General features: G+C 43.4%; 1 protein-coding gene across 3 annotated transcripts in view; it reads left to right on the plus strand.

Annotated features, from left to right (window-relative positions):
* The first annotated feature begins 252 nt into the window (after positions 1-252).
* Positions 253-27,021, plus strand: part of phc2b (polyhomeotic homolog 2b (Drosophila)) — a 44,051-nt gene continuing 17,282 nt past the window's right edge. The window contains exons 1-5 of one of the 3 annotated variants that reach the window (XM_049023453.1): positions 253-452; positions 17,277-17,517; positions 23,021-23,179; positions 24,907-24,984; positions 25,510-25,671. In XM_049023453.1, the coding sequence (XP_048879410.1) occupies positions 17,344-17,517; positions 23,021-23,179; positions 24,907-24,984; positions 25,510-25,671 (573 nt within the window). In that variant the 5' untranslated portion in view covers positions 253-452; positions 17,277-17,343. Of the gene's footprint in view, positions 453-17,276; positions 17,518-21,188; positions 21,671-23,020; positions 23,180-24,906; positions 24,985-25,509; positions 25,672-27,021 lie in introns of those variants that run through there. The other 2 variants (XM_049023452.1, XM_049023454.1) reach the window with 2 other exon arrangements.

Below are 27,021 nucleotides of genomic sequence, written 5' to 3' on the forward strand. Positions count from 1 at the left end.
CTATGAATAATTCTGACCCCTGCTGTGTCTTTCGCTCATCTGCCTTTTCCTCTTTTTGTTTTGTTTCCATCTCCTTCACTGGAGGGCAACGCTCCAGTTTCAAGGCAGATGTCATAAAATGCCAAGCAAGGGTTAAATCCCACAGTGTTGCCATGGAGACAACGACAGGCCTTCTGTACTACTGACCTGACAGGAGACTATGAAGGGGGAGGAGAGTTTGGAGGGGGAAGGGGAGTGCCGGAGACGCACTCTGTCTCTCTATTGGCTGGAGAAAGTCACATGTTCCATTTTGGAATGCTAATGCTCTGTTTTTTTCCCTCTCTCTTCCACACCTCCTCTCCGCTTGGTCTATTCTGAGACTGTCGGATATAACGAGACTCAGAAATGGTGTAGGATAACAGGAAAGGCGCAAGAAACCGAAGCCAAGGAGATAGACAAGGCCTAGGCGAAAGGTAGGGAATTGAGAATTGTGTCTTTGTAAAGGGGGCATTAGGTCTCTGGCCTGTGTAGTCTTGCTGCTGCACGTCTGCCTGTGTTTGTATGCGGCTCTGTGTGTATGTATATGCGAGCGTGTTAGCCTGGATGTGCTCTGGAGCTCTATAAACCTTCAGCATCTGCCTTACCAAATCGAGACCCCCCCCCAGCCCTCCGCCCCTGCCCCAGTCATACGGCACACATGAGACACCCCTGAATGACCCCCTGGGAGCACACGGGACATATTTCCAAACTCTCAAAGGGTGGTGGAGAGGCAGCGGGAGGTGAGGAGCTGGAGCGGCGTAAGGGGGGGGGGGTGTTTTCTTGCCTGGTGCCTTAATTCATTTGCAAGCCAGTGAACTTCAGTCAACGTAGAAATTCTTCTTTTAGCAAGAGTGCATGCCGTTCATTCTGTGGGATGTGTTACCCTAGGAAACCTACAGGGCAAAGACTTTACGGGGGGGGGGGGGGGGGGAGGTGTCTTCAAGGAGGAGGAAGCTTCAGACTTTACTCCCACAACCAGGAACCTCACTCCCCTAGGTATGATCTTAATAAGTGCTGAGCATATTTAATGTGCTCATCAGAGACAGGCTGTCCCACCCCAGGCGCCTCCACAAACTCCGATGAGATCAGAGAGCATGAAACAGATATAATGCTCTCCCTAAAATCTTCCCTTCCTGCTTGTCTCTGAGAGCAGATTCTGACACAGGATGGTTGACTGGTACGAGGCATTGTAGAATGCCAGCAGAGCAACCCCCCGCCCCATCTCGCTAACCCTCGGCCCAAAGCAGTCCGTTTTATGCCTTGTGTAACTTTATACTTCCTGGGGCCTCTTGCTCACGAGAGGCAGAAAGAAAAATGGAGAGACAGATTCATATGGTCATCTGCCAATAGTCCTTAAGTATCAAATTAGCTTAGCTTTTCATTTTCATCTCTTTGCTCCGGAAAGAGCATTCAATCTAGGGCTCCAGTACGACTTTCTTTAATACATTTTTAAAAGAAACAGTCTGAACTGGATACTGCATCATACATTTGTTGATGTTTACCCTGCTATTAACCCTTACCTGACCACAGTGGGATATGACACGGCTGATGGGTCAGGATAAGACAATGGCAAGACTTTTGTTCTGCTGCACTTGTCCACTTGTCTTTTCTGGTGTGAGGGACACACAGAGAAAGGAAGAGGCTCACCCCTGCCCCTGGGGTCATAGAGGGAGTCAATCAAACATATGTGTGTGGTCGTGTGAGGGTGGGGGCATCCAGCCCCTAATTCCTTTCTGGGGTGCAAACACGGTCCTGGAGTGTGGGTCTTTTAGGGTCAAATCGTGCTTTGTCTTTTTTCATGTTTGCATAAGGCGTGTTTTCCTGTCTAGCCGTGATGATGCAGCACTTCATTATCCAGAGCTGAATGAAGCTGACTGAAGCCATAAAATGTCATTTTTGAAATCGATATTGGGTACTTGAACTGCTGGTGTTTAGAGAAAAATCAGGGACCCTTTAGCAGTTCATAATATGGCAAAATTGTCTTGCTGTCAAGTACTTGACTTCGTTATGGGAAGGTTGAAGCATTTTTCCATGCTGTACAAGCAATGGCAAGAAGGTCGAGATCTAGAAGAAGGTGGAGATGCGTTCATAACTAACCCCTGGTGGCCAGTGAGTTTTTGTCAGGGTTTGCGAGATCCCTAGTCATCTACATGCAAATTCAGACGGGCTGCCCGGTTTCTTTGGGTAGGGGGGGACTGTTTTAATTTATACCCTCTCACAGACGGTGCCATTCGTGTCCGTGCCGCACTCCATCCTGTGCTGAGTGGGAGCTGTGACGTTTTCCGGCTGCGTAGACTTTCTGCAGATCTAGCTTGCAGTACAGTCATGCAGTCTTGATTCAGGCTTTGGCAGAATTGACATTTCCTTCAAGACAGCGCATCAGACCCGTGTGTGAGTCACACCTATTCAGCCATATAGACTGGGTTTCCTGAGGAACAACTAAAAATGTCCATAACCATTGCAAGAACCATTAGAAATGTATTTTTCTGTGTTTATTTGCTGACAAAGTTCTGTAGTAATGCTAGCTGTGCTAACTGTAGTGGAAACTTCCATAGGCTTATTTTAATCTTTGGACTAATGGTCAGGGCTGTATCTTCTGTGCTGTGACGTGAGTGTGTTGTGATAATGAGGTGTGTGAGGGCATGTGGCAGAGATTTCAGTCTGTGGGGCTGGAGATGGAGATGAAGATGCTGTGGTAATGCTTTCTGAGGCCAGATCAGAGACAATCAGCACTGGATCTCAGAGAAGATTTCATCCTTTGGAACAACATTGTTTTTTTCCTCCAGCCATTCGGGCTCTTAAGTATTCAGTAACTCCCCACAGGATCAAAATTGAAAAGAATTAGAAAAAGGTACTGTCGGTACAGCACTAGCAGTTTCAAAGCAACAGTAGATCTCAGTATTGACGGACCTAGGGCTTGCCGTTCCATGGGCTAAGATTTAAGAGCTGTCAGCTGGACCTTCAGCCTTTGTAACATTGTAATTTGGAGGAAAGCAATGTCCATCAAGAGGAGGTCAAAGGAGCAGAGGTCAGTTGCTTTGTGGGGGGAAGCGTCAGGCAGACATGGGTAACAGGAAAGAAATCATGGAATCAGATCTTGTGTAAGGTTAAACTCTGGGCCTCCTGTGAGTGTCGGGTGGGGGGAGCTGAGGGCTTGGGGAGGGCTTGTAATTGTAGCATTTAGAGATTAAATCAAACCCTGTAATCCCACTTTAGTGCTACATCTGCATAATAACTCCCTAGGCTGAGTGCCACTTCAGTTACAAAGAACCAAAAAATGCAGCCCATAAGCAGGGAGTTCCAGTTAGTGCTGTGTGTGGAGTAAGAGGTTGCAAGTACAAAAAAAACCCATTGATTTACTACAAACAGAAGGTGGATATGGCTGTTTGAGTCGACCTGTAAAAAGCACAAAATGTATGGTACTGTGGACTGAATTAAGGAGCTGTGCTGAGTCTTATCACTTGGGATTCTGGACATCGTATTCTGGACCAATAATCCAATCAATCTTTATTCATGTAGCACTGTTTTAAGTATAAGATTTACAATGTGCTTTACAGACATTTTAAAAGAAGAAAGAAAAGAAAACACAAGAAATTAAAATCAGCACAAAAGATATGAAAAATATGTGCATGAAATGAATGAAATAACTGATTATCATAGCTTATTAAACGCAATCTGGAAAGATGCGTTTTAGCCTAGTTTTTGAAAGTACTAAGGCATTCAGTAGCTCTCAGGTTTTATGGGAGGGAGTCACAGAGTGTGGGACCAGGGCTAAAAACTGCCTCCTCCCTCCTTAGCTGGGTTTGAGGAATAACCAGTAGATTACTGTCGAATGATCTGAGAAATCTGTCTGCGATATTCTGCGACAATCGTTTCACTGAGGTAAGGAAGAGCAAGACCTTGTGAACATTGAACAATTAACAAAAGAACTCAAGAAATCAGTCCGGAAAGCTACAGGAAACCAGTGAATGAATTTAAGAGCAGATTATGCCACATTAGATTTAAGAGTAGATTATACCACCTGCATTATGGAACAGATGCAGGTGGATGATGTTTGTGACACAAGAGCTTTGGAGGATCATGATTGCAGAGCAGTATTCTTGTTGGTTCCAATTCTAGCCACCTCTGAAACGTCCTACCATCTTCTTCTGATTCCCATCTCCATTGCTGGTCCAGCTGCATCCACTGGATGTGTTTCCAGTTGAGGTGCCTACCCAGGAGTACACAGAGGAAGGATAGGAAGGGGATTAATCTCAGGGCCAATGGTAGTAGTAGTTCTTTATTGATCCCGATGGAAATTCCAAATCCCTTCAGGTGTGCTGCTGTCTGACTTACATATATCCTCTCTTTAGTCCTTTCCCTCTTGTCTTCCTAAGACTCCATGTTCCCATTCTTCATGTTGCTTGCTGTTAAGCAGATAGGGACCAAAAGCTGGAACGAGAAACCCAGCCCTCTATGCAAGTATTGACATGCAACTTCAAGTGTTGATCCTGGGCAGCCTAATCATGGAGAAGCCCAGAAAGCTGAAATTAAATGCTTTTGGGTCATCACTGTTACCAGCTTATCATGGAGCTGAGACTGCAGCTGAGGCTTTTAGGTATGCCAAAATACTAAGTTTGAAAGAATAATGGTTTACTTAAAGCAGTCATATAAACGCATTATGCATAGCTTCATAATGCATTATGAAGCATTCATAAAGTATTATAAACACGGTTGTAAATATTTATAAAAAGGCATAACACATTATAGTCATGTTTATTAAGCATTATAAATGCTTTATGAAGCTTTCATCTATAATGCACTATTGATAACTTTATAATGCATTATAATGGTTGGTATAAGAATTAAGGATGCTTTGTACTGCATTGCGAAGGTATTTATATTACATTATGAATAGAGCATTCGTAATGCATAATAAACATAGCTACAATGTATTATGACTTTTATAAATAGTTAGTCATTTTTATAATACTTTATGGATGTTTTATTGTGTATGTATAATGCAATATAATGACTGCTAACCTACTTTTTATGCATATTTCAATTTAAATCTAGCTGGCCAAGAGTCTATAAGGATATAAGAGCTATAAGGATGGAATGGGATCATGTGGGCCATGCATGTTAGCTACCTCAAAGCGGACAGGACCACACTACAGAGATGGGCTGTTTGGAACTGCTCTGAAGTAATGATGGCAGCATAGCCATGAAAAAGTGTATCTGCTGGTCGCATGCAGGTCAGAATCCACAGGAACCCTGTTTTTTGAGCACTCGAAGTTCAGAGTGTACAATGCAATCTGTCCAACATCTGTCTTCCATCCAGCTCATGCTGTTCAGGACTCAATATGTCTTGGTCTTTGCTTGGCACTTCACCAAAATTTATAATAGGAGAAATGTGTTTGAAATGCAGCCATAGATTTCTGAGACTATGTAGCTGCTTTGAGACTGACTTACGTCCATTTATTTGCATTTTAACAACTGTTTCTGTACTTGGCCATTGCCCTGCTTCTATGCTGGTCCAGATGAGAGGGGTCCATTCTGTGGGGAGGGAATGGAGGGCACAATGGGGTGTTTTATTCACCCTAAATGTGACAGAACTTCAGGCCAAACTGGAGAAAAGACGTTCAGGTTTGTCTGGCAGCTATTAGAGTGGGTGTTCCAGTTGCCAGAAAGGCGACGTCAGTGTAAGAACGGTCAACAAACTAGAAAAACACGGCAAATTCAAACGGAAGGTCCTGTAGGCAAACCTGTGGACGTCCAGGAAAGTTCAAAACAGCAGGATCCTCTGGAATTAGGGGGAATGACCACAGCTATTCCTTATCTCTTTGCTTTTTGATGCTAATTTGCGGTGTGCCCTCTGAGAGGTAGCCGTTTGTGTATGCGAGCATGTGTGGGTGGGGGAAGGGAGGAGAGGGGGCGGGACTGGGGAGGGTATTATTGCGGCAGGCGTGCGTCCCACTCCCACTGGCACTCTCAGGGCGGGGAAACGCCACAGGAGAAGGAATAGTCCTGGATGGTAGCCAGAAATCCCCCAAAGCCCCGCATGACCCGCTTTGTGCTGGCCCACTGCACCGCTCCAGACAAGTCTATTAGACCACTGTCAGGCTGCTCAATTACATCCAAAAAGCCGATGGACACCAGATCAGAGGAAAGGGTTTGTTTTCCGCCTTAGCACAATGAGACACACACAGTCGCCCTAATGGAACAGATTTACCGCGGATTCCTGCTGTAGATCGTTGGCCACCCAACACTGTGGAAGTTCACAGACAAGGTGAGAGCTGAAATTGTCAAAACTGCCAATACGTGCCATCCATTTCATTAACTGAGGAGTAGCATTACAGTGGGAGAATGTTTTTGGGGGAAACCTACTAAAATGTCATAATATGAAATGGCTCTCATAGAGGTTTTTGGAAAATGTATATCACCTTTATATTCTTAGGCAGAACCCTGTCAGACTGTTTTAGAAATGAAGAGAGTATGTTCCAGGATGTGATCATTCAGATAGGTTTGCAAGTAAATCTGCGGCTAAGAAAGATGTCAATCTATATTTTTATATCCCTTTCAACTGAAGTTTTCCTGTTACACAACATGAATGTATCACAATAGGCTGTCTATTCATCCAAGCATCCACAACAGCTTCTAAACCTTGCGTTGCATTGTGGGTAATCTTGCTCACCAGTTACGAACTGAGGAGCCTCCCTGACGATGAGCTCTCTGATACATGTGTTCTTGGACAAGCTGGACTAGTTCTGTTGTATGTTCTTGCAAAACTGATGCTATCTCCTTTTTCTTTTGGTGGGGGGGGCTGGTCTTGAGACATGAGAGGTCTTGGAAGTTCACCCGCTGTTTTGAAACAGATTTCCCCCCTTGCTCAGACATATCGATTAAAGCCTTTTTGCGTAATTTAAGAAGCCAGCACGAGAAAGCCTGCCTGTTCTTTCACTTCTGAGTCATTAAGTGAGTGGGATATTTTTGCTTCTGTAAATGACAGAATGTCATTCTAGTGACAGCATCACACATGTAGTGTGACAAGACACCACTGGGGTTAATCAGGAGCCATTTTTGACATCTTTCCTATTTTAAACAACTATATTGCCCTGGTGTGTATTACCATTAACAGGAATAAAACATTGCTGGAAGATGACGTGAACGCTGAATAATTTACCATCATTCTCGTCAGTTTACAAAAACCATATCTATTCAAATGTGCTTCGCAAACCCAGTCATATAATTATTTCTTTTATTTTAAATGTCCCTATTATGCCATCTTCCCCTAATGAATTGTTTTGCGAATGTCTCAGAACTCATTATAGAACGGCAGCAGCATCTCACAGGCTGTCTATGTCAAGAGAAGGAGACAGTTGTAGATTATCCTCGGAAAAACCAGCTGTCCCCTGAATTTATAAACATGGGCGCTATCGCGTGCTGCTTAACACACACAGACGGACAGCCAGGTCACATGGCCGGCACAAGTACGGGATTGTAGCTGGAGATGGGTCCTGTGCTTCCCCGCTCTGCTGTTTGTCTCACCTGCCATAGAAACCCCTCTCCGTTTCCCCTGCAAGAGAATGATACAGATGCATGCCCCCCCCTCCCCCCCCATCCCATCTTGTCTTCCTCTGGAACACGGCGACTCTCTTCTCTACCATTGGAAGCACCTCATCTATATGCTAATGTGTAGATTACAATCAATGCGCTTCATGCTCGCCTGGCCCAAATCAATACAATATCAAGCCAGTAGACAGGTTGAAAATTATTTATTACACTCAGCTACTCAGAATAGCAATGAGGGCGGCCATTAAAGTCAGAGAGATAAGTGCCTTTGTTCAGAAGCTCTGCCATTTTCCTCTGATTAATTCTCCATTACAGTGGTGAATTCCGATTACCCACGATGCCGTTCGGTCTCTGTTGTTAGCGCAGGCTCCGCCTCCTCCCTTGTCTCCAAGCGCACCCTTTCAGTGATGTCGCCGGCTCTATCAGAGAAGATCTGGCTCTTTGATTTTGCAGGCACAAGCTAAGACCACCCTATGTTTTTAGCAATAAGGCCGATGTTTTTCCCCTGAGCCTCCCTGAAAATCCACAGGTCACGTTTAGTTTAATTTATTGCACATAAATTCAGTTTTTTTTTTTTTTTTTATGACGTCAATGCAAATGTGACTTAAATTATTTGCTTATTTCACATTCTGCTTAATCCAGTAGAGAGCTGGTGTGGAGGAAGGGGATGCTGGCCATGATGCAGTAATGTAGTCTGCTCATATTTGGCCTCTTGGGTTTCCCTCCCATGCTGAAATGATCTGTTTTGATGCAGTACTAGGGCTTGCAGGCATTTCTGTCCTTAATGAACTAAATGTCTCCTTGGACTCTTCTGCTCCAGACCCCATTCAGAGCATCTTATAAATAAACAAATTCTATCGTATTTCTCTTGTAGCGTCCCATTACATACATGACTGCAATCCTCTGCATGAGGCTCGGCGTAGACAGCTGGCTTTCTTTCACTTTCCCTCCCCAGCTTCGATTTTATGCTTTATTTGTAAATGATACAAACTAAACTAAACTTCACACCAGTGTGAAGTGCACAGAAATATATTTTTAAAAGTTTTTGCTTAAACAAATCAGCGAATGGTGATATATAATAGACGAAATATTTAATAATATGATGAATAAAAAATATTTTCTCCTGCCACACTCTCTCTATTTTCCATCAGTTTACAGATTTTTTTGTTGACTTTGCAACTTTTTTGTAGCTGCCCCTACCTTATTTCTTTGATCTTTTTCCCTGGGTCAGTTAGCAAAAGTCAAATTTGCATGCTTGGTTAAAATTTTGTCTGGTTTCCCCCAAAATCTCCACATCTTTCAACTTGTGATTGGTTATCACTGTTGCCATGACATGCATGTCAGTTTGGGTTTCCATGATTCCCTCTTGATTCTGTGTTTTTCTTTGCTCCTGAAAAATTTTTCTTCATTAAAAAAAAATAATAATAAATTCTTCAGAATTTACCATGCAGGTCATTCTCTCTGGAGAACATCGCATTTAACCCCTCCCACATTCCATTCCTTATAAGAGTAACTGGCTCTAAATTGAATATTTATTCTGTAAAATCTCCTTTTACATGCAAAGAAGGGCCTGATTTCCATTTCTGCATTCTCAAATGCAGAGTAGTCAGTAATGAGATTGTAATGATTGTAAAATTGCTTGTAATGAATGCAAAAAAAAGACAAAGACTAAAACAAGTAAAGTCACCTTGGTCTAAGGACAGTCCTCATGAACAGTTTTCTGTTCAGGAGTTCTGCAGGATATCCTGCTCCTATCTTCTGACCTTTTATGGCTGTTCCTGGTAGCTGTACGTTTTTCCTGGATTTCATCTCCTGTCCCTCAGATAATTAATATTTTATTACCATGTGCATAACCACTGGATATCCATCCTTCCAGACATCCCATTTTCAAGTATTGAACTGGAACCACGGGGAGGCTTACTCCAGGAAGCCTGTGGAGAAGGCCAGGGAATACTCCGCTTGGGGTTAAACAGTTTCTGAGTCTCTATGTATCAGGCAGAGCATTCTCCGGAAGTCACCTGTACCGAGGGTCAGCGTGGATATCGACCTTGGGGTCACATGGTCGAAGGGAGCGTGATGCGGGACGGTGAGTGATGTGCTAATGTGGTGCGGCGTGGCTTTGCCAAATAAGGAATGCATCCTTTTTGTGGCAGGCAGCGAAACCTGACAGCATGCGCAAGTCTGGGCACGGGAATTAAAAAACGTCATCTCTTCTGAGGACTTATTGGGTATTAAAATGACATAACGCATATTTGTTGGTGTGGTTAGGACAGCCCAGTATTTATGACTCATGGAAAGGTGGTCGTACTCTGTGCTGGATGGGCAGATGTGCTTCTGACAAAGAGAACAATGTCCCCAAGGGGAGTCCCTGTCATACAGCCAATCAAGGGGGGGGTGGGGAAATCCAGGGGCTTGACATTGTGTTGCGGCTGGTTGACTATAGATTATACTGGTCCTGCGCAGATCTTCTCCTCCTTGCTTGTTAATCGTTTGCTGAAAATGTGTTTCACTTCCCGACCAGCGTTTGGTTTATTTTGTAATACGGCGTGCTTTAAACAGGGATTCTTGGTTTTTCGATGCCATGGAAAATACTGGAAAATGTATGAGTTGCTTCTAAATTAACTCTGAAATCCCCTTGTCCATTTTTTTTGTTTGTTCTCAGCACAACATTATTTATTTATCTAATGCCTGGCGCTGAGATCTCCCACAGTACAACAGAAGGGGCAAACAATGAAGTCACTAAATGAAGTTAATGAAGTCCCCAGGTGAAAGTAAAGAAATGCAAAGTGAGACACTATTGTGAAGTGGCCCCAATGCCGTGCAAAGGCCAGCAGACATGACAGTCACCTTTTCCAGTTAGAAGTTACAGGAAGCAAACCACTGTATAAATGTATGAATTAAAAGAAACCCAAACAGAAGAGGGATAATATTGATTCGTTTAGGCCTTTTGTTGTCACAGTGCCTCTCAGTTTTGCTTTCATACACTCACTCACCTGGAAACCAACATCGTTTTCATTTCGGATCGTGCAGCTGCCCTTCCTCCCAATACAATGTGCCGCCACTGTCAAGAGGAATGTGTGCCAACCCTGTGTGGTGGCATCTGTTGGCCTTTTAAGAGGCTGTAATTAAAGTTGCGAAGCCTCTTTGGAGGCCAATTTAAGATGCTTCCGGGCAAAACACTGAAGTCAAACTCATTACCCCAAAAACCCAATGCTTTGTTACAGATGTAGCAGGGGGTCATTGCCACTATTAATGGTCTTTAATCCCAATCTCCTTGCAAGTGCACTGTTTCCTCAGTGCCATTTCGCTCCGATGCTGTGTGACTGTGGCACTGACGAGTGCCCAGATGACGGTGGTTCACATTTTATGAGGAGGCTTGTCTCATTTTTTCCACCCCTCCCCCACTCAGTAAAGTGACACATGCAAATTCTGCTATTTTCCATGTAGCTTCTGGGCTGCTGTGCTTTTCTGGGTCTGTTACACATTTTTTCACACGAGTTAAAGTTAAGATGTGACTGTTCTAAATTTTATTGTATTAGCGATATCTCTCTCAACGCTCATCAATTCTCATGCTTTTGAGAATTTTATTTGTAAAATAAGCAGATGTTTTCCACTTCTGAGGGGAAGAAAGAACTTGAAAATATTGCAAATTGAAATATATGGAAATTGTCATATCCTAAGGCGAGTGATGGCAGGAGGAATTCCAGAATGCAGCGTCAATTGAGGAAACCCCCCCCGGTGAAGGGGACCTTATATATATTATAAGGAGTTGGGGAGACGACAGGGTATGATGACACAACTGGGGGAGAGAAGTATGGGAAGAACGTATATACCAGACTAACGAGGGACTGATATGATTCAGGTGTTGATGTTTATCACATAAGATTGGGGATCACAAACACCAGTAGTGACCCCTGCTGGTCATACTGGGGGGTGGACCGGACAGGTCATGACAGAAATAAGGTGTTTGGAAGAATAAAATGTAGCAGCTCCTTCCAGGTGCTTTTCAAGTGATGGCAGAAAGGCGAAACAGACGGGAAAGTCTTGTATTCTAGGTCATGGCATCCATGTGCAGACGAGCTGTGCAGCTTGGAAAACAGGTGTGATTTCTGATAGTCCTGGCACATGATGAGCAGTCACTTTATCTCACCATTGCTGATATTACTTTTGTATTTCCCATAATGCATCACTCCTTAGATCACCTTTAAGATGGATAAGACCACCATAGATGTCACCTCTGTCCCCAAGACACCATAGATGTTACCTCTGTCACCAGGGTTAAATCTTTTGATTGGATTAAAGGCTTTTCTTCTTCTATACTGTACTTTGTACAAAAACGTAGCCAATCAAATACATTTAAAGACTTTTTGTCATTCTGTAAATATATAGCATGTTTGTTTGAGAAAAATTCAGTAGAACACGGTATGAAGGGAGTGTGAACATCCCAGGTTATGTGATGACGCTTCCATTCAGATGTTCCTCATTACCGATAATATAAAACTGATATTGTTTTGTCTGTCAACCCAAGACCAGACTCCCAGACCCCAATATGCCCCCAGTCAGCCTACATCGTGTGGTACCCTTTGCATAACCCAGCATGTATTGTTCTCCACTATGCACTGCCTTGTCCTGTCACCAAAACAGCCGCTTTTGGTTTACGCTGCTCCTCGTCGTACCCATTCCATCCTTGGATCACGCGGCTCTTTTTGCCTGCCTGCTGCAAAGCTTTGCAGGCACCAGATCAATCTGTGAATTTTTCACCTGTCTGATGTACACTATGTTAAAATCACTCTATCTACATTTTTAAAAGAAAAGCTATAAAAACGAAGATGGGGAGAGATTTACCTGTGATGGTCTGCATCAAACACCGACACATTTGAGGGGAAAAGGGCAGATGGGACAGTTTTTCTCTATTTAAGTAGCTGTACCACTGACAGCCTCAGTAAGCTGGACTGGAAGGAATGTTTGCGTTAATGACTTCCGTTAAGCACTTAAACTTAATCATTTTTATTTATAATTTTGTTGTTCTGAGTTATTTGCATCTGTTGTACAAAAAAGGAAGTCGTTTTGTCAGTCTGTTATTATTACTTTACCATTAGAATGACATACCATTATCTGAGTGTCACATGAGTAGTTGGGAAATATTTAAGACACTTCAGGATATTAGATTTCTTGTTGATTTCACATTTGTATTGTGTTAAGCAGTAAAAAAAATAACTTATATTTGGCTATTTCAGTCAGTGTGCTTGTGAAGGCTGGTATAGAACAGACATATGCAAAATGTATTTTTGTATTTTTAAAATACAAAATACTGTATAGATAAAAAATGGGTATTTTGTTTTTGGTATCAAAATACTTTTAGATGCATTATTAATAAGAAACTACGCCATTGTAACATCACCCAAAAAAGTCTTTTTAGTGTTTTTCCAGATCGTCACAAGCACATTTCCATATATCTCGGCATTCAAGCACAGGGACAGACATCTTAAAAATGTTGCCAAACATGTGAAATGTGTTAAGTGATTTATCAGTATTCTGTGAGCAGTTGCTGACCAAAATCAGATGAACGTTATCATTTTGGTTAACCTGGTTGTGTGACTCCGTGGTGACTTGCCAGAGCATTGAATGTTCCCCAAAGCACAGAAAGCCAGATGCGTCATGGAAATATTACTATAATTTTATCTCAAAATATTATTCTGCAATTTAGAATTGGGTTAAATACAGGACAAACAATTTTCTGTTGCCTCTTGAATGCAGCACTTCTGTGCATCTCACAAAATTATTCTCACTAAGTAAAAGCTGTTTATGTTTGTATGACGGCCTTAATATTTCAATATTTTAACCTCTGTGTGATCTTCATGATTGATCTTGTGAGTGTGCTGTCTGGGACACGTTCCAGGTCCACTGGACCTACATTAGCGGTTCAAAGATGGGTAGGTGGTTGGATGGTGGAATGTTTTCTTTAGATGAACATCTGTGTAGGATCTGAGACCAAATCGTCTTAGAAAACACTTGAGATGCAAATCTGTCATAGGCCAGATATTGACTGTATTGATATTTTATGTAAATTTATATTAATTTATTCCTGTCTGGAATGGGTTATGCCGCAAGAAATTGAATTTGGTTGCACTGGTTAAGTATCCGCAGAAGGCAGGTCGGATATTTTTAGAAATGGCCCAATCTTTTCTGCAAAGATCAAAGGGGACGAGATGGAAACGTTCTAGTCTTTTTCTTAGGGAACACGTTTGATACAGATTGAATCTGATTGGTCCCTGAAACCTACTTTTTTTTCTAATTCCTTGCTCCCAAAAATATCACGAAAGATATTTCCTGATACACGCTAATAGGAAATCATCTGTCCCAGAGAGAGCTTCAGAATACAAGTCGATTGTGCTTCATCTCTGGAGCCAACCAAGTTGTGACGTCCTGCCTGCTAGACAAAGAATCCAGCTACGGCTTCAGCATTGGTGAGACCAGTAATCCCCAAGGGATTAGAACGAGTCTAAGGCGGAAATTTCTGATCCAGAAAGTAAAAATCTAGGCCAAGGTTTATTTTCAACCAACCGGCTGAGAGTATAAAGAGTCACAGTTACAAAGTACCCAACCGGTTGGTTTAGATAAAACCTTGGTCTGGATTTTTACTTTCTGGACCTGAAATTTCCACCTCTGCTGTGAGGTCAGTGACCTGCAGTCTCAGGTGTGTGTTGGACTGTCAGGTAGCTGGGCTTGTAGCTTAACCTCACGTACAATTAGTGTAACATGCCATATGACCTTAGGTGACCTTAGCCTCATCAATCAAGGACCTGTGCTTGGCATCCAGACCCAGTGAGAAAACCTCCTCGCTTAATGGGAGACTGGGCAGCTTTGCCATACAAATAAATATAACACAATGATTATAATTTCACAAGGCAGTACAACACATGTTCATGTTACTGCAAGGCAAATTTAGATAAATTACAATTAAATATTATTATAGAGAAGTATCTCACTAAAAGTTATTCAGCTGCTTTTCTTCTTACTTTCTTTCCATGAGCTGATCAAGGGTAATGTAGGTGTTGGGGGCGGGGGGGTGTTACAATTTGCCATGACAGTGATGTCACCCTTTGGCAAAGAGATAGGATGTTGATTGGTTCTTCATGTTCATAAATATGTTTACCTGAGGGATTTAAACAGATCTCTTCTCCTAGAGGCTGTGCATGTTGTCATTTTGAACACCATGCGTTGAACGTGTCAGAGTAAAAAAAAAAATAGCGTAACTAATGTTATTATGTTATAATGTTATTATGTAATAATGTTATTTGGACACCATCTTTTAAAACATAGTTGGCCGCAAGCGTATAACAAAGATGAGGATTAATAGCATCTTAAGGAAGACAATGCAACTGTTAAAGTCAAATAATAAAAAAAATCAGCTGATCAAATATATGGCGAATAAAAACCAGAAGCAATGATGGTGGGAGTGGGGGGGCAGCTAAGAATAAGAGTGTTAGTGTTTTTATGTTAGTGTTAGGGTTAGTGTTAGGGTTAGGGTTAGTGTTAGGGTAGGGTTAGTGCTAGGGTTAGTGTTAGGGTTAGGGTTAGGGTTAGTGTTAGGGTAGGGTTAGGGTAGGCTTGTCTGTGGACACAGCAGAGTTGTTCTTTTAGGGCATGGCAATGGCAATCCTACCCGGGGGGTTCAGTCCATTGCAGCTAATGGAGTCAGGTCACGGTCACAGGACCTGAATACCCATTTGGTCTGGGTGATCCATCCTTTTTTTATACCTGTTTGACCGATTGTTTCAGTCTAAACATCTTCCAGCTTTGCCCAGCGCTTGCTCAATCAACAGTTACGGTATGTGCGGACAGCCTTGACGAAGAGCGCATGCAGGAACATGGCGCTAGGGGTGGGGACACCAGCTGAATTGTGCCGTGGGGGACACGGGTGACTCAGATCCTTCCTCTGCCAAACACCGAGGACGTCTGCTAATGAAAGACGAGAGCCACTTGCACATAATGGATGTCATGTGTAGGATATAGCAGTGGGTGGGTCCTCAGAACCCAGGTATTGGGTTTCTTGGCAGCCCGTTTCTTCGTAACCTGAGTTTGGCTTATTATTATTAGTACACGTAGGCAGGCTCGAGTAACAGTCTAGTAATTCAGGGAGGGCTGTTTATAAATGTGTGGTGTACTGTGTGGGGAAAATGCTAACAGCAAGGGCTATGTTCCGGAAAAGCCAGAGAATTCTGGGACCTGTAGTCACCAACATTTAGGTTAAAACTCCTGTAGAAAACTATAACACTACCCGGTGAGCACAGCTGTTGACCAGGACGAACTCCTATTTGATGTTGAGTGAATTGCATATTTGGTGTGTTAATGTTAGTGTCAGGTAACAGCATCGTTTTGTGATCATATTATTGGGAGAATAACTGGAATAATATGTTAAAATTCTAGAAAGCCACTGTGTTCCAGTTTTAATAATCTTCTCATGTTCCAGTGGGTTCTCTCACCTGATACTGAGGTCTTCTCAGGTGACTTGGTGACTCCATATTGTCTCTGCCCTGTGACACTCTTTGTGTGTGTGTGTGTGTGTGTGTGTGTGTGTGTGTGTGTGTATTATGTATATATTATGTTGTGGGGACCAAATTGTGATGCACGGACAGAACAGAGGAGGCAGACCCAGAAATGCAGTGGCCAGAGGGTAAACAAATTAGAAAGGGCAATCCGATAGAGTTGTCGAGGGGCAGGCAGAAGTCGTTCACCGGGGAGATCAATCCTACACGGAGACACAAGACAGGGAGATGACGGGATTGGAGGGACAAGATCGCTGGGGCAGCAGGGCAGGATGGAGCGGGCAGGTAGGGCAGGCAGCACAGCAAGCAGGACGAACAGGGAATACAGAAGACAAATTAATCGCTCGGTACGGCACATACTAAATGGCAGCAATACCTCGCACCGGATTTCCAGTGTGTCCTGCCTTAAGAAGGGGAGCGATGAGTTAATAATTGATCGCAGGTAGTTGGTCCCACCCAGTGTAGGCATGACACAAATGTCCCCACAATGTGATAAAAATCTGTTATTTTGACATTGTGTGTTGCATTTTTTTGGTCCCCACAAGAGCAAACTCAATTCTATAAAAATCTGTGGTGGCAATCATCCCATGTATCCATCCATTTTCCAAACCGCTTATCCTACTGGGTCGCGGGGGGTCCGGAGCCTATCCCGGAAGCTACAGGCACGAGGCAGGGAACAACCCAGGACGGGGGGCCAGCCCATCACAGGGCACACTCACACACAAACCCTTTTTGAGCTATTTTATTAAGTTGTCATTTCAGCAAATATTTGTTTCTGGACAATATACTGTCTTTGCACACTGCAATGTGCAATCTTACAATATTAAATCTCATGTCTGCGACAAACCTATTTTTCAGTTGGCTGAAAGAAAAGCCAGTGTCAGTAAGAAACTAAGAAACAACATTAATTCAGTTTTTGTTAATTCAGAGTTTTGGAGTTTTGGAGATGCCTGTACATGGATACCTTCAGCGCAAACAGACATTCTCCCAATATAAGTATTTGGTTTAAATGACAATGGCTACGTTTCATTTTGGTGTCACAACATTTTCATTAATGGAGCTATTTGTTTACAAAAATGCTTTGCTTTGATGAAATTGTGTAAGATGGCATTTTGCAAAGTGCTGACTCTCCACCTCGCCCTCTTCTCTCTCCACCAGCTTTAGGAGAAGCTTGTCAAGAGGTTGTCTCGTGCCTCCCGAGGAAGGGGGGGCAAACCAGGCCATCATGGAAAATGAACAGGGACCCCCGGCTTCCAGCTCCAGCAACAGCACAGGAACCACTAGCGCCACCACCAGTACCCCCAGTGCCACCACCAGTACCACCAGTACAAGTGCTGGGAGGCAGGCTGTGCCTCAAATCTCCGTTTACAGCGGCATCCCAGACAGACAAACAGTCCAGGTATGAACACCAAGTAGAGAAAAAAGCTCTCAATCAAAAGTTCAATACTGAACACAGTTTAAACAAAGACTCGTGCATGTTCAGAACTGTACACTAAACACAGACTGAGATACAGATTCAGCAAAACAATGCGTGTTCAAGAGTAAAATCACCAGGCTCAGACAAGCACATGTGCAAAACCAGGACCGGTGGCACGCAGCCTCAATAAGTAAGACCAACAGAAACTTGAAATTAAGTCAGCATTTGTAGTGTGCAGACACAGATACAATAATCTTAAAGACTTAAAGACAGCTTCATGCACAACAGCCATGTAGACTGAGATAGCCAGCCTGAAGCACAGCATCTTCAGAAGAAGCAGGAGTCTTCTGCAAAAAGCCATGGACTCCCTGATGCCTGGATCAGGGAATACATCCGGGTCCTGGGCTGGACTGGTATCCGGGATACCGAGTATTTTCCCAGTGGGCTCCCCGGGATCCCCCCAATTAGCAAAGTTTTGTTGGGGGACCCCCCTGTCTCAGCAAAATTTATTGTGGGGACCCTGAAGTCCTGAGCGGATTTTTAATCATAATCCAACCCTGTCCAAGTTACAGATATATTAATTATCACTGCCATGAAGCTTAAGAGGGTTACGCAGATGATGCCTGTGCTTTCAGGAAAATGATTTTCCTGTACAGCATTTGCCTTCAGTTTTCCGGTTATATAACCTAATGCACCAAAATACTCCTCTGCCACCCTCCAACTCTGGCAATGCAGATTACCTGAAACTAGCAGTTCACTCGCACGGAATCACAAGAGCTCTCCGACCTCTAATACAATCGTGCCAGACACTTGTCACATACAAACATACACTGTGTGTGTAATGAAATGCTTTTCGCACCTGCCCCATGGATTTGCGTGCAAAACAATTTCCTTTGGGATAATAAAAGTTTTCTGATTCTGAAAATGGAAAGGCTTAATACAAAAATTATGTGTGGCACATTAGCTGCTCAGAGTCTTCATTTAGTGTACGGACAGGCCGAGGGAAGAACATTGTTCAGTCAAGTCAGATCACTTTATTGTGATTTCGGGGTTGTTCCCCGACTTGCACCTGCAGCCTCCATAGTCTCGAGAACCCCCACAACCCAGAATAGGACAAGCAGGTACAGAAATTGGATTAATGGACGAACAGCTAAACTCTGCAGAAAATCAGACAGATTCACACAGAATCAGACCAACTGATAGCTTAACAACAAATACTGGATTTAAAAAATAATAGAATAATAAAAGAAAACATTTGATGCAAAACAAGGCCTGCAGCAAGTAAACAGTGCAAAATAATATTATGGTGCAAATATGCAGGTGGAGACCATTTCCATCAGCGTTGGTGAGGTAGGTGAGAGCTGAGCAGGCTGCAGTAGAACCTCCCTAACCACAGCTGAGAGAACAGGTCGTTGTTGGGGTGAATTGGATCTTTCATTATCTCCTTTATTTGTCCCTGCACCACCTTCTGTAGCTGTCCTGCAGGTAGGGATGGTTCAGCTGAACACAGCACCCTGAAGAGAGCTGTCTGGTCCTTTTTGTGCAGCTTCCAGACCAGGTGCTGATGCTCCCATATGATATTCTCAACAGTGCAGGTGTAGGATGACTTAAGAATCTCTGAACTGATAGTTCCTTTGAAGGGGCTGTAAGGCCTCAACAGTCTCCTCCCCAAATCCACAATCAGCCCTTTTGTCTTGCTGATTTCAAGGAGCAAATTGTTTTCTTAACTTCAGCTTCCCAAGTTCTTCTGGTAGGTTTTTCCATAATTGTTGAAGACCCAACTTAGCACAACAACAAACTTGCCAATGTTACTGGTGTTAAATGTAGCCGCACAGTCGTACATGTACGGGGAATCCAGCGGGGGGTTCCGAACACAACCTGGCGTCTGCCCATCAGAAAGTGTTTTTACATAGGATGATGTTCAGCTTCCAGTTCAGCTTGCCATGATCTTGAGGATCAGGGGCATGACTCAGGGGCCCAACACTTCACAGAGGTCCTTGAATAAGTAAAATTGGTGTTCAATTTGTTCCTGATCCTGCCGGAACGTGTTCTGGTCCCCTTCTGTTTTTGACTGTCTGTGTTCTGGCACCAATTTTCATGCAATTACAAGTATTATTAATTAATTGTAAATTAATTAGATTACAATTATTCTTAAAATACACAGCATATTTGTACACATTCCAGGACCGGCACCCATGTCATTACCCCTCTGCTCGCATATGCCCTTCGCATTCCAGGACCTTCTGATTTCCAAAATAAAAACTGCATAAAATTATACGTACAATTGGGCAGGGGGGCCGAAAGTTGGATTTTGTCAATGGACTTAGAATTTCTAGGTACAACCACTGGCAAGGATTACTGTTACTGTTATTGTGTTACTTATTGTGTGACTGATACTAGAACCCTATTATCCCAGTCTTCAAAAAATATCTCCAGTAATCGTTCAAGGAGATACAAAAAAAAACAGTAACTCCGGTATCATTTGACTTCATGGACCAACTTTACTTCTTACTTGGCCACTTGGGAAATAATCTCCTGCTACCTGGTGGTCATATATACAACGACTCTTGTGACAACGTTGTGACAACGTTCACTTGTTTCCAGCGTTAACGCACGTCCATTTGTTTAACCTTCCCATTTGTTTTCTCAGTATATCTTAATCATTAACATTCTTGGTGTGCAGGAATAGTACTCTGCGGAATATCGTTATAATATGAGTCAATTGGACAAGCACTCGGAAGATGGATAATTATTAAACATTTCGAGCGTTTAAACACTTTGTAAGAATTTTGGAAGTCGGGTATATCTCAGCAGTCTGAAAGTTTGACATTTCTGCTATTGAACCTAATGTAGCAGTTTATTGAAAAGATGATGGCGCTCTCAGTAATGCATGCTATTGCTGCCCTCTACTGGCATGATTCGGTTATTTGATGTATTTTGTTTGGCGCATTGCACGAAGTATTTCAAACTTAAACATACAACCCGGTTTAGACTGTATATATTTAATTCGTGCATTTAGCAGATTTTGTTACTTAAATTAAAAAATACAAGCAATGCAAAAAACGACCCTAAAATGAGTTGATGTAATATAGATCAATAAAAATTATTACGTCTGTGGTACAGATCAAGAAGTAATTAATAAAGGTCGGAAAATGGGCTTGTCTGGGGGTAAAGTGGGTTTTAGCCCCCTCTGAGGGCAAACGTAATTCATCACGCTCGACGTCGTGTAAGTTGGTGTCCAATATTGATGACCAACGATCGGTTGCTATGGCAGCAGAGCTTTTGCGCTCCGTCGGCAGTTAATGTCTCTTGACCCATATTGACCCCAACTCCAAAAAATATATATACGGTAAAGGGAATGTAGGGTAACTTTCTGAATGCATGTCAACAAAAAAGCAGCCTTTCTATACTGTCGCTTGTTAACATTCAGCTTTTATGTGTTGGTATAGTTGTGATAAGGTTCGATTGATAGCGAACGCACGCCTCCGTGTGTAAAATGCTGTAAAATCCTTTTATTTCTTAAATATTTCTGGGAACATTTGTGTCTATTTCTTTTGGACTAATTGGCCAACGAGTTTCTCATCATTTTCATTAGAAACGCCAGCGATGATACTATACTGTCATCCTGTGCAGAGGATGGTACACCTTTGGATATAAGTCGGATGCAGCATCTCCTAGGCAACCGAACCTCGGACACAGACAGCAGGTCACCTCCCATTTTGCGCCGTTGCCTGGCAACCGCGAAGAGGCTGCCAGTGAGTTTGGACCAAAAAAAAATCCTCAGTCCAGTAACAAAAAAGGAAAAAGAAAATGAGGGGGTGGTCTTGGGGGTGGATGGAACCGTCACTGGCCAACGAGGAAAAAGGGCTCCGGCGATTCCAAAGTATTACCCCGCATCCACAAAGCAGAAACAGACATTTTTCACTTATCTATAGAGATACTTTATTTATGCACACTCCAGTGTGAGTCTATTTAAAAGCCAAGACGACGCCTTCTGGATGCAATGCTTTTAATATTCCTGGGTACGGAAAAACAGTATCGTTATCCGTTGCAGAGCGGAATTTCATATTCAAAAACTTTTTCCTGATACTTCGTTCATCCGCGAAGCTGTTCTCAGATTGAAGGACAAGGTCTGGTATGTGATCTATTATATTCCTACGTCTTTCTTTGAGGATCTCAAAGAAATTACACACTTCGTGCGTTTTTATAGATGAAGGGGAAATAAAAGGGAAAATCGGAAACTTTTATATTTAAATTTGCCTTAACTTCAGTTTCCTTTAATCATTTTGTTCGAATAATGATGCATGTTACTAAATGATGATTATACTCTGTGGCTAAATGTACGTTTTTATACAGATTAAATAAATTCGTCGTCTGTTCCCACTTCGTTGTTAGCAATTAGAACGCTGATTCTGTACAAGTTGATATGTTTTCATCTCTGTCATTTTGTTGTTTGGGGGGGCTGGTCTCTTAATCCAGCTCATGCAAGGTCACTCTTTCTGCAGATTTTAAGTATTTAGTTAAAGGAATCGATTTACCAATGTCCTCCTTGTAACCAGCACTCTGCTAGTTGAGCTGCTGTGGTTTTCCCAGCTCTGGAAACACAGCTCAGTGCATCTGAGAACACGCAAAACCCTATTCCTCCTGCTATTTCTGAAGTATCCGTGTTCTTTTTTTACACGTTAGAGGTGCCATCTCTGCTGCATGCCAGACAAACCCAGTTATAAACCCAGGTGCACATTTACATTTATTCAGCAGATACTTGTACCTAAAGCAACATACAGTTTTAAAAGGGCCGTGCCAGTCAGTCCCTGGAAGATAAGAGAATCACTCCAGGGGCCAGTGGTGAAACAACTCTGCCCTCCAAGGGATTTGAACCAAAAGCCATCTTAATCTGCTGAGCCACACACAACCTTAAACAGAAGTGGCCTTCTCTTATATATTATACGGCATCCTGTTCTTCTGCAGTACACTCACAAATTACCTTTGCATGCCAGACACAGGTATGTTCTCTGCAGCATGCTAACTCTGTTAGGATTTCTGTTACATGCCATGCCCACCTGTTCTCTAGCTACATTATAGATGGGCTCTCTGCCAGCGGTGCCTCTAGCTGTTGATAATATCGGGGGCTAAGTCAAGTTAACCTGGGGCTCGACTTATTTTTTTTAAGGAAGATTAGCATCGGGGCTAAAATACTCGATGCTAAGCTTAAAATACTCAACGCTATGCTTAAAATACTCGACGCAAAGCTTAAAATACTTGTGGCTAGGCTTAAAATACTCGGGGCTACATCAGACCTACTGTAACAAGACCCATGCTGTCTGCTACATGCTATTGAAATCATTACAGGTTTCCTCTTCTTTACGTTGCATACAGCAGTGATCTCCCTGATGATGCTCAGCAAATATATTTCATCTTCTATCCAGTACCCACAAGTGCCCCCCCCCCCCCACACACTCACTCACTCTCTTTATGTCCCTCCCAGGTCATCCAGCAGGCCCTGCACCGGCAGCCCAGCACAGCTGCGCAGTACCTGCAGCAGATGTACGCAGCCCAGCAACAGCACCTCATGCTGCAGACCGCAGCCCTCCAGCAGCAGCAGCTGAGCAGTGCGCAGTTGCAGAGCCTGGCGGCCGTGCAGCAGGTATAACAGACGCATTCACTTTGCATGCTGACACAGAGGGTAATTAGAGGCAACCTTTGAGTGACGGGTTATGACACTAATATGACAGGTGTAAAATAAAACATGTTTTCAATGCAGAAGCATGACTGGGACGGTTCACAAACCATTACTTTACATGCAAACTTATTTTTCTTGTATGATTTGTTGTTGTAGAAAAGCAAAGAATGCTTGTGAGATACGCAAAAAAAAAACATGGCACTTTATTTCACCGCAAAGCGCTTCAGGGTAACAAGCTGTAAGCTGTGTGACGCCTTCCTTGCATCAAGGTGCATGTAAACATAAATGTTACTAATTTGGGCTTTTTAGTGCTTGTAAGACTCGTTCAGGGTAACCCATCCGGCTTTAGTCTGTGCGCATGGGATACAGACATTTCTTTCTCTCTGTGAAAAGGGAATGTCTCTTATCCATGTCACTCTCACTTTTATATATCCATCTGCATGTCTTGAATTAAAATGAAGTGTGTAGTGGGACGGATCTTAAATGTCACCACTGTGGAGTATCTCACCTGTCACGCGGTACAGGAGCTCATTCTATGCCAGCCTCCAATGAAATGTTGGAAGACACATTTCTGGGAGTTTCTGGGACTCTCATACTTCTTAACTCTTTATAACAAAGTCTTCAGATTCCTGTTGACTCTGCTGCTCCATCATTGCCCATTTGAAACATTCCATTAGTGTTTACTTTTACTTTGGGCATCAACGTTGTTAATGTATCATTAATGTTTGAATATTGTTGGTGCGACCATAAAACCCCACTTGACTTGACTTGACTTAACTTGACTCAACTTGACTTGACTTAATGGGATCTCATCCATTGCAGCATGAGTTGGTTGACTGAGTCAATGTGCCTCAACTTAGCAGAGGGGTAGGCAACCCTGTTCATGTAATGCAGTATCCAGCAGGTTTCCTATCCTCCCTGATGGGTTACTATCTGCCTGAGATCAGGTGTGGTCTATCAGAGACCAGATAGGATGTAAAACCTGCTGGATCAGGGTTACGTACCCCTGATTTAGTATGTTCCTGCTTTGAAATGTAATGGGGTCATTTATAAGAAAATAAGAGAACAGAGAGATCAATCTCATCCAGACAAATCCAGACTGAATAAGTAAAATTTGACGAAAGAGAACCTGAGAAGACAGCAGGTGTGATATTTCAGTCAGTCTCTAAATCTATATATTTCATATATGTCTTTTAACTATGAACTGATTCTAAAGGTGATGATACGCAGGGCAACTTTTCAAGCAATGTTGCCGGGCAACTGCGAGCCAGGTGAGACATTTTACCACAGAGGGCAACTCATCAGGATCTGGATGATTGTGAAAAGTTGCCCACAGCTGAGCAAAGTTTCTCAAATTGAATTTTGTTGCCTAATGTCAATGGGAAAGTGCCTGAGCAACATTGTCCAAAAAGTTGCCACAAGTATAATCACCTCTAATGTGTTTGAATGTGCTTTATGCAATAAAGAATCCAAAAAGGAAATAGTCAACATGGAGATACAGTCCAGTGGTGGAGTTTCCTGAGCCCCTGAAGCAAGTTGAGTGGATGGGAGGGGGCAGGGGAGTGTGCTTACATGCTGGTGTTCTAAACTGGCCCTGCATTGTCTGTGATTAATGCCTGGTGTCCATGCGCATGTTCCCCCTTCGAACCCGGACCCCCGGATCTTGCTTCCCCTCTGTCTTTCCCCTACAGGCCACCATAGCAGCGGGGAGACAGGGGTCCAACCAGAATGGCACCACATCCCAGCATGCGGGGTCCACTCAGACCACCGTGAGTCTCACACGCCCCTCTCTAAATCTACAGGAGAGAGCCATTTCCTAAAATGCCATGTTTGGACCTCCTGGCTTTCTGTAGCTAGACACAGTACTCCCTGCTTGCTCCCTAAGATGGCAGCCCCGCCTTTAGTCAGCGGTTCCTCTGCACAAAGATAAACACAGCAACAAAGTCGTAAAAAATGTCTGACAGATACAAGCAGACGCCGAATGACAAATGAGTCACAGTGACAATACACACAATGGTGCGATTGTCTTTTAGTCATTTACCTAGAAGCAACTTAATGTTTTCTTTGAATTTGTGTTTGTGTTCTTTATTTTGTGCGTGCATTCTGCACTTAAATACTCCTTTTCTTTGTCTAAATTCTGGAATGCTTAAATACCATTTTCAGGCTTCCCTTAGGAACAGGAGTTAAACTTCAGAGTGACAAAGGTGTGTCACCTAAGACCATGTGAAGTATCTGGTGAGGGCGAGTTTTGATCCCTTGTTAGCAAAGCTAAGAGGCTTCCTCTTCCTGTTCAGATTAACCTGACCACCTCTCCGGCGGCTGCCCACCTGATAAGCCGTGCCCAAAGCGTCAGCTCCGCCCCCTCCGCAATCTCCCAGCAGGCTGTGCTGCTGGGCAATGCATCCAGCCCTGCCCTCACCGCCAGTCAGGCACAGATGTACCTGCGTGCCCAGATGGTAAGTGTGGGCATGAGCGTGCGTGAGTGCGTGTGTGTGAATGCGTGCGTGTGTGTGAATGCGTGCGTGCGTGTGTGTGTGTGAATGCGTGTGCGCATGCGTGCTCTGTGTACCGCGTTTGCCTGCATCTGTAAGTTCCTGTGACTTCAGCAGCCACGACGATGCTGATTGTCACAGTGTGGCAGTGAGAAATATCCTCAGTTCCTCTGCTTTTCTGCATGAATGCATAGAGAGTAGATTCTGTGGTGTTGGCCTTTGTTTTCCCACTGATGAGAATAATGCCCGACAGCATTCACACGTTAACGGTGAAATGATTCCCGATTATGATAATGCCATCTGTCTTTTCCCAGAATCATTCCAGTCTTACAGCTGGAAGAAAAGCAAAAGAGCCCCAACTATTTCACACGTTAAACAATTACATCTCTGTCAATACCGGTCTCCATGGAGATGTCCCACCTTCACTGAAAAATACTCATTATGCTTGAAGTTCATAGTTTTTATGATGGCAGATATTTTGCAGCATAGTTTTTGCTTGAGATCATATATATGATCAAATAATGCAGGGAAATTCGTAATTCATTAATATTAAATCAAAGTTCTGGACAGTGGCTGATTGCAGGTGTTTGTAACTGTTGCTGTCTGCTTCTGCATCTATGATAGTTAGTACTTGTATTTGTTGTGTCTTTTTTTTCATTCCCTGTAGTTCCCCCACCCTGCCCCCCTGCAGCCACCTGGGGTGGGGCTCCGTCTGTTTAGTGTCCAGTACCAAGTCCACACACTGGTTCTAAGTGTTTCCTCTTTGTGTCATCAGATGAAATGCACATCAGTCCGCTTAAGAGATTGCATGTTCTGAGGACGGCAGCTTGAACATCCTGGAGCATGTCCCCCCCCTCCCCCGCCCCCTCCCCCCCAAACCACCATCGCTACCGTTCTCTCAGGCCCTGGCAGCCTGGGCCATTTTGGAGCAGCTTGCCTTCCTCCCCTCCACCCCCTAATGTGGACTGGCTGGCATTACTAGATAGTTTGTGAATCTCCCCCCTCCCCCACTAACCCCACTTCTCCTGGGGTCATTCTGACCCCCAGTTCCCTCTGTCGCCACCTTGCACGTTCCACCTGACTCAATCCCGCTCTGAGTGCTTAACGTTTCTGGAGAGATGGCTACAATTAACTTTCAGTGTTGTGCTGTGACTGGGCATTAGAATGCAGCAAGGGCTCGAATGGAATTAGACAATGAAGTGATCACACCCTAAATACTTCTGGAGCCCCTTACACCAGTGTTTCCTAACCAGGTCCTCAGCCATGCCCAGGCAGTCCACATTTTCGATTCCCCCCAGCTCCCAGCCAAAACAG

Source organism: Brienomyrus brachyistius, chromosome 8 (assembly GCF_023856365.1).
Source record: "Brienomyrus brachyistius isolate T26 chromosome 8, BBRACH_0.4, whole genome shotgun sequence".
NCBI classification, from domain to species: Eukaryota; Metazoa; Chordata; class Actinopteri; order Osteoglossiformes; family Mormyridae; genus Brienomyrus; species Brienomyrus brachyistius.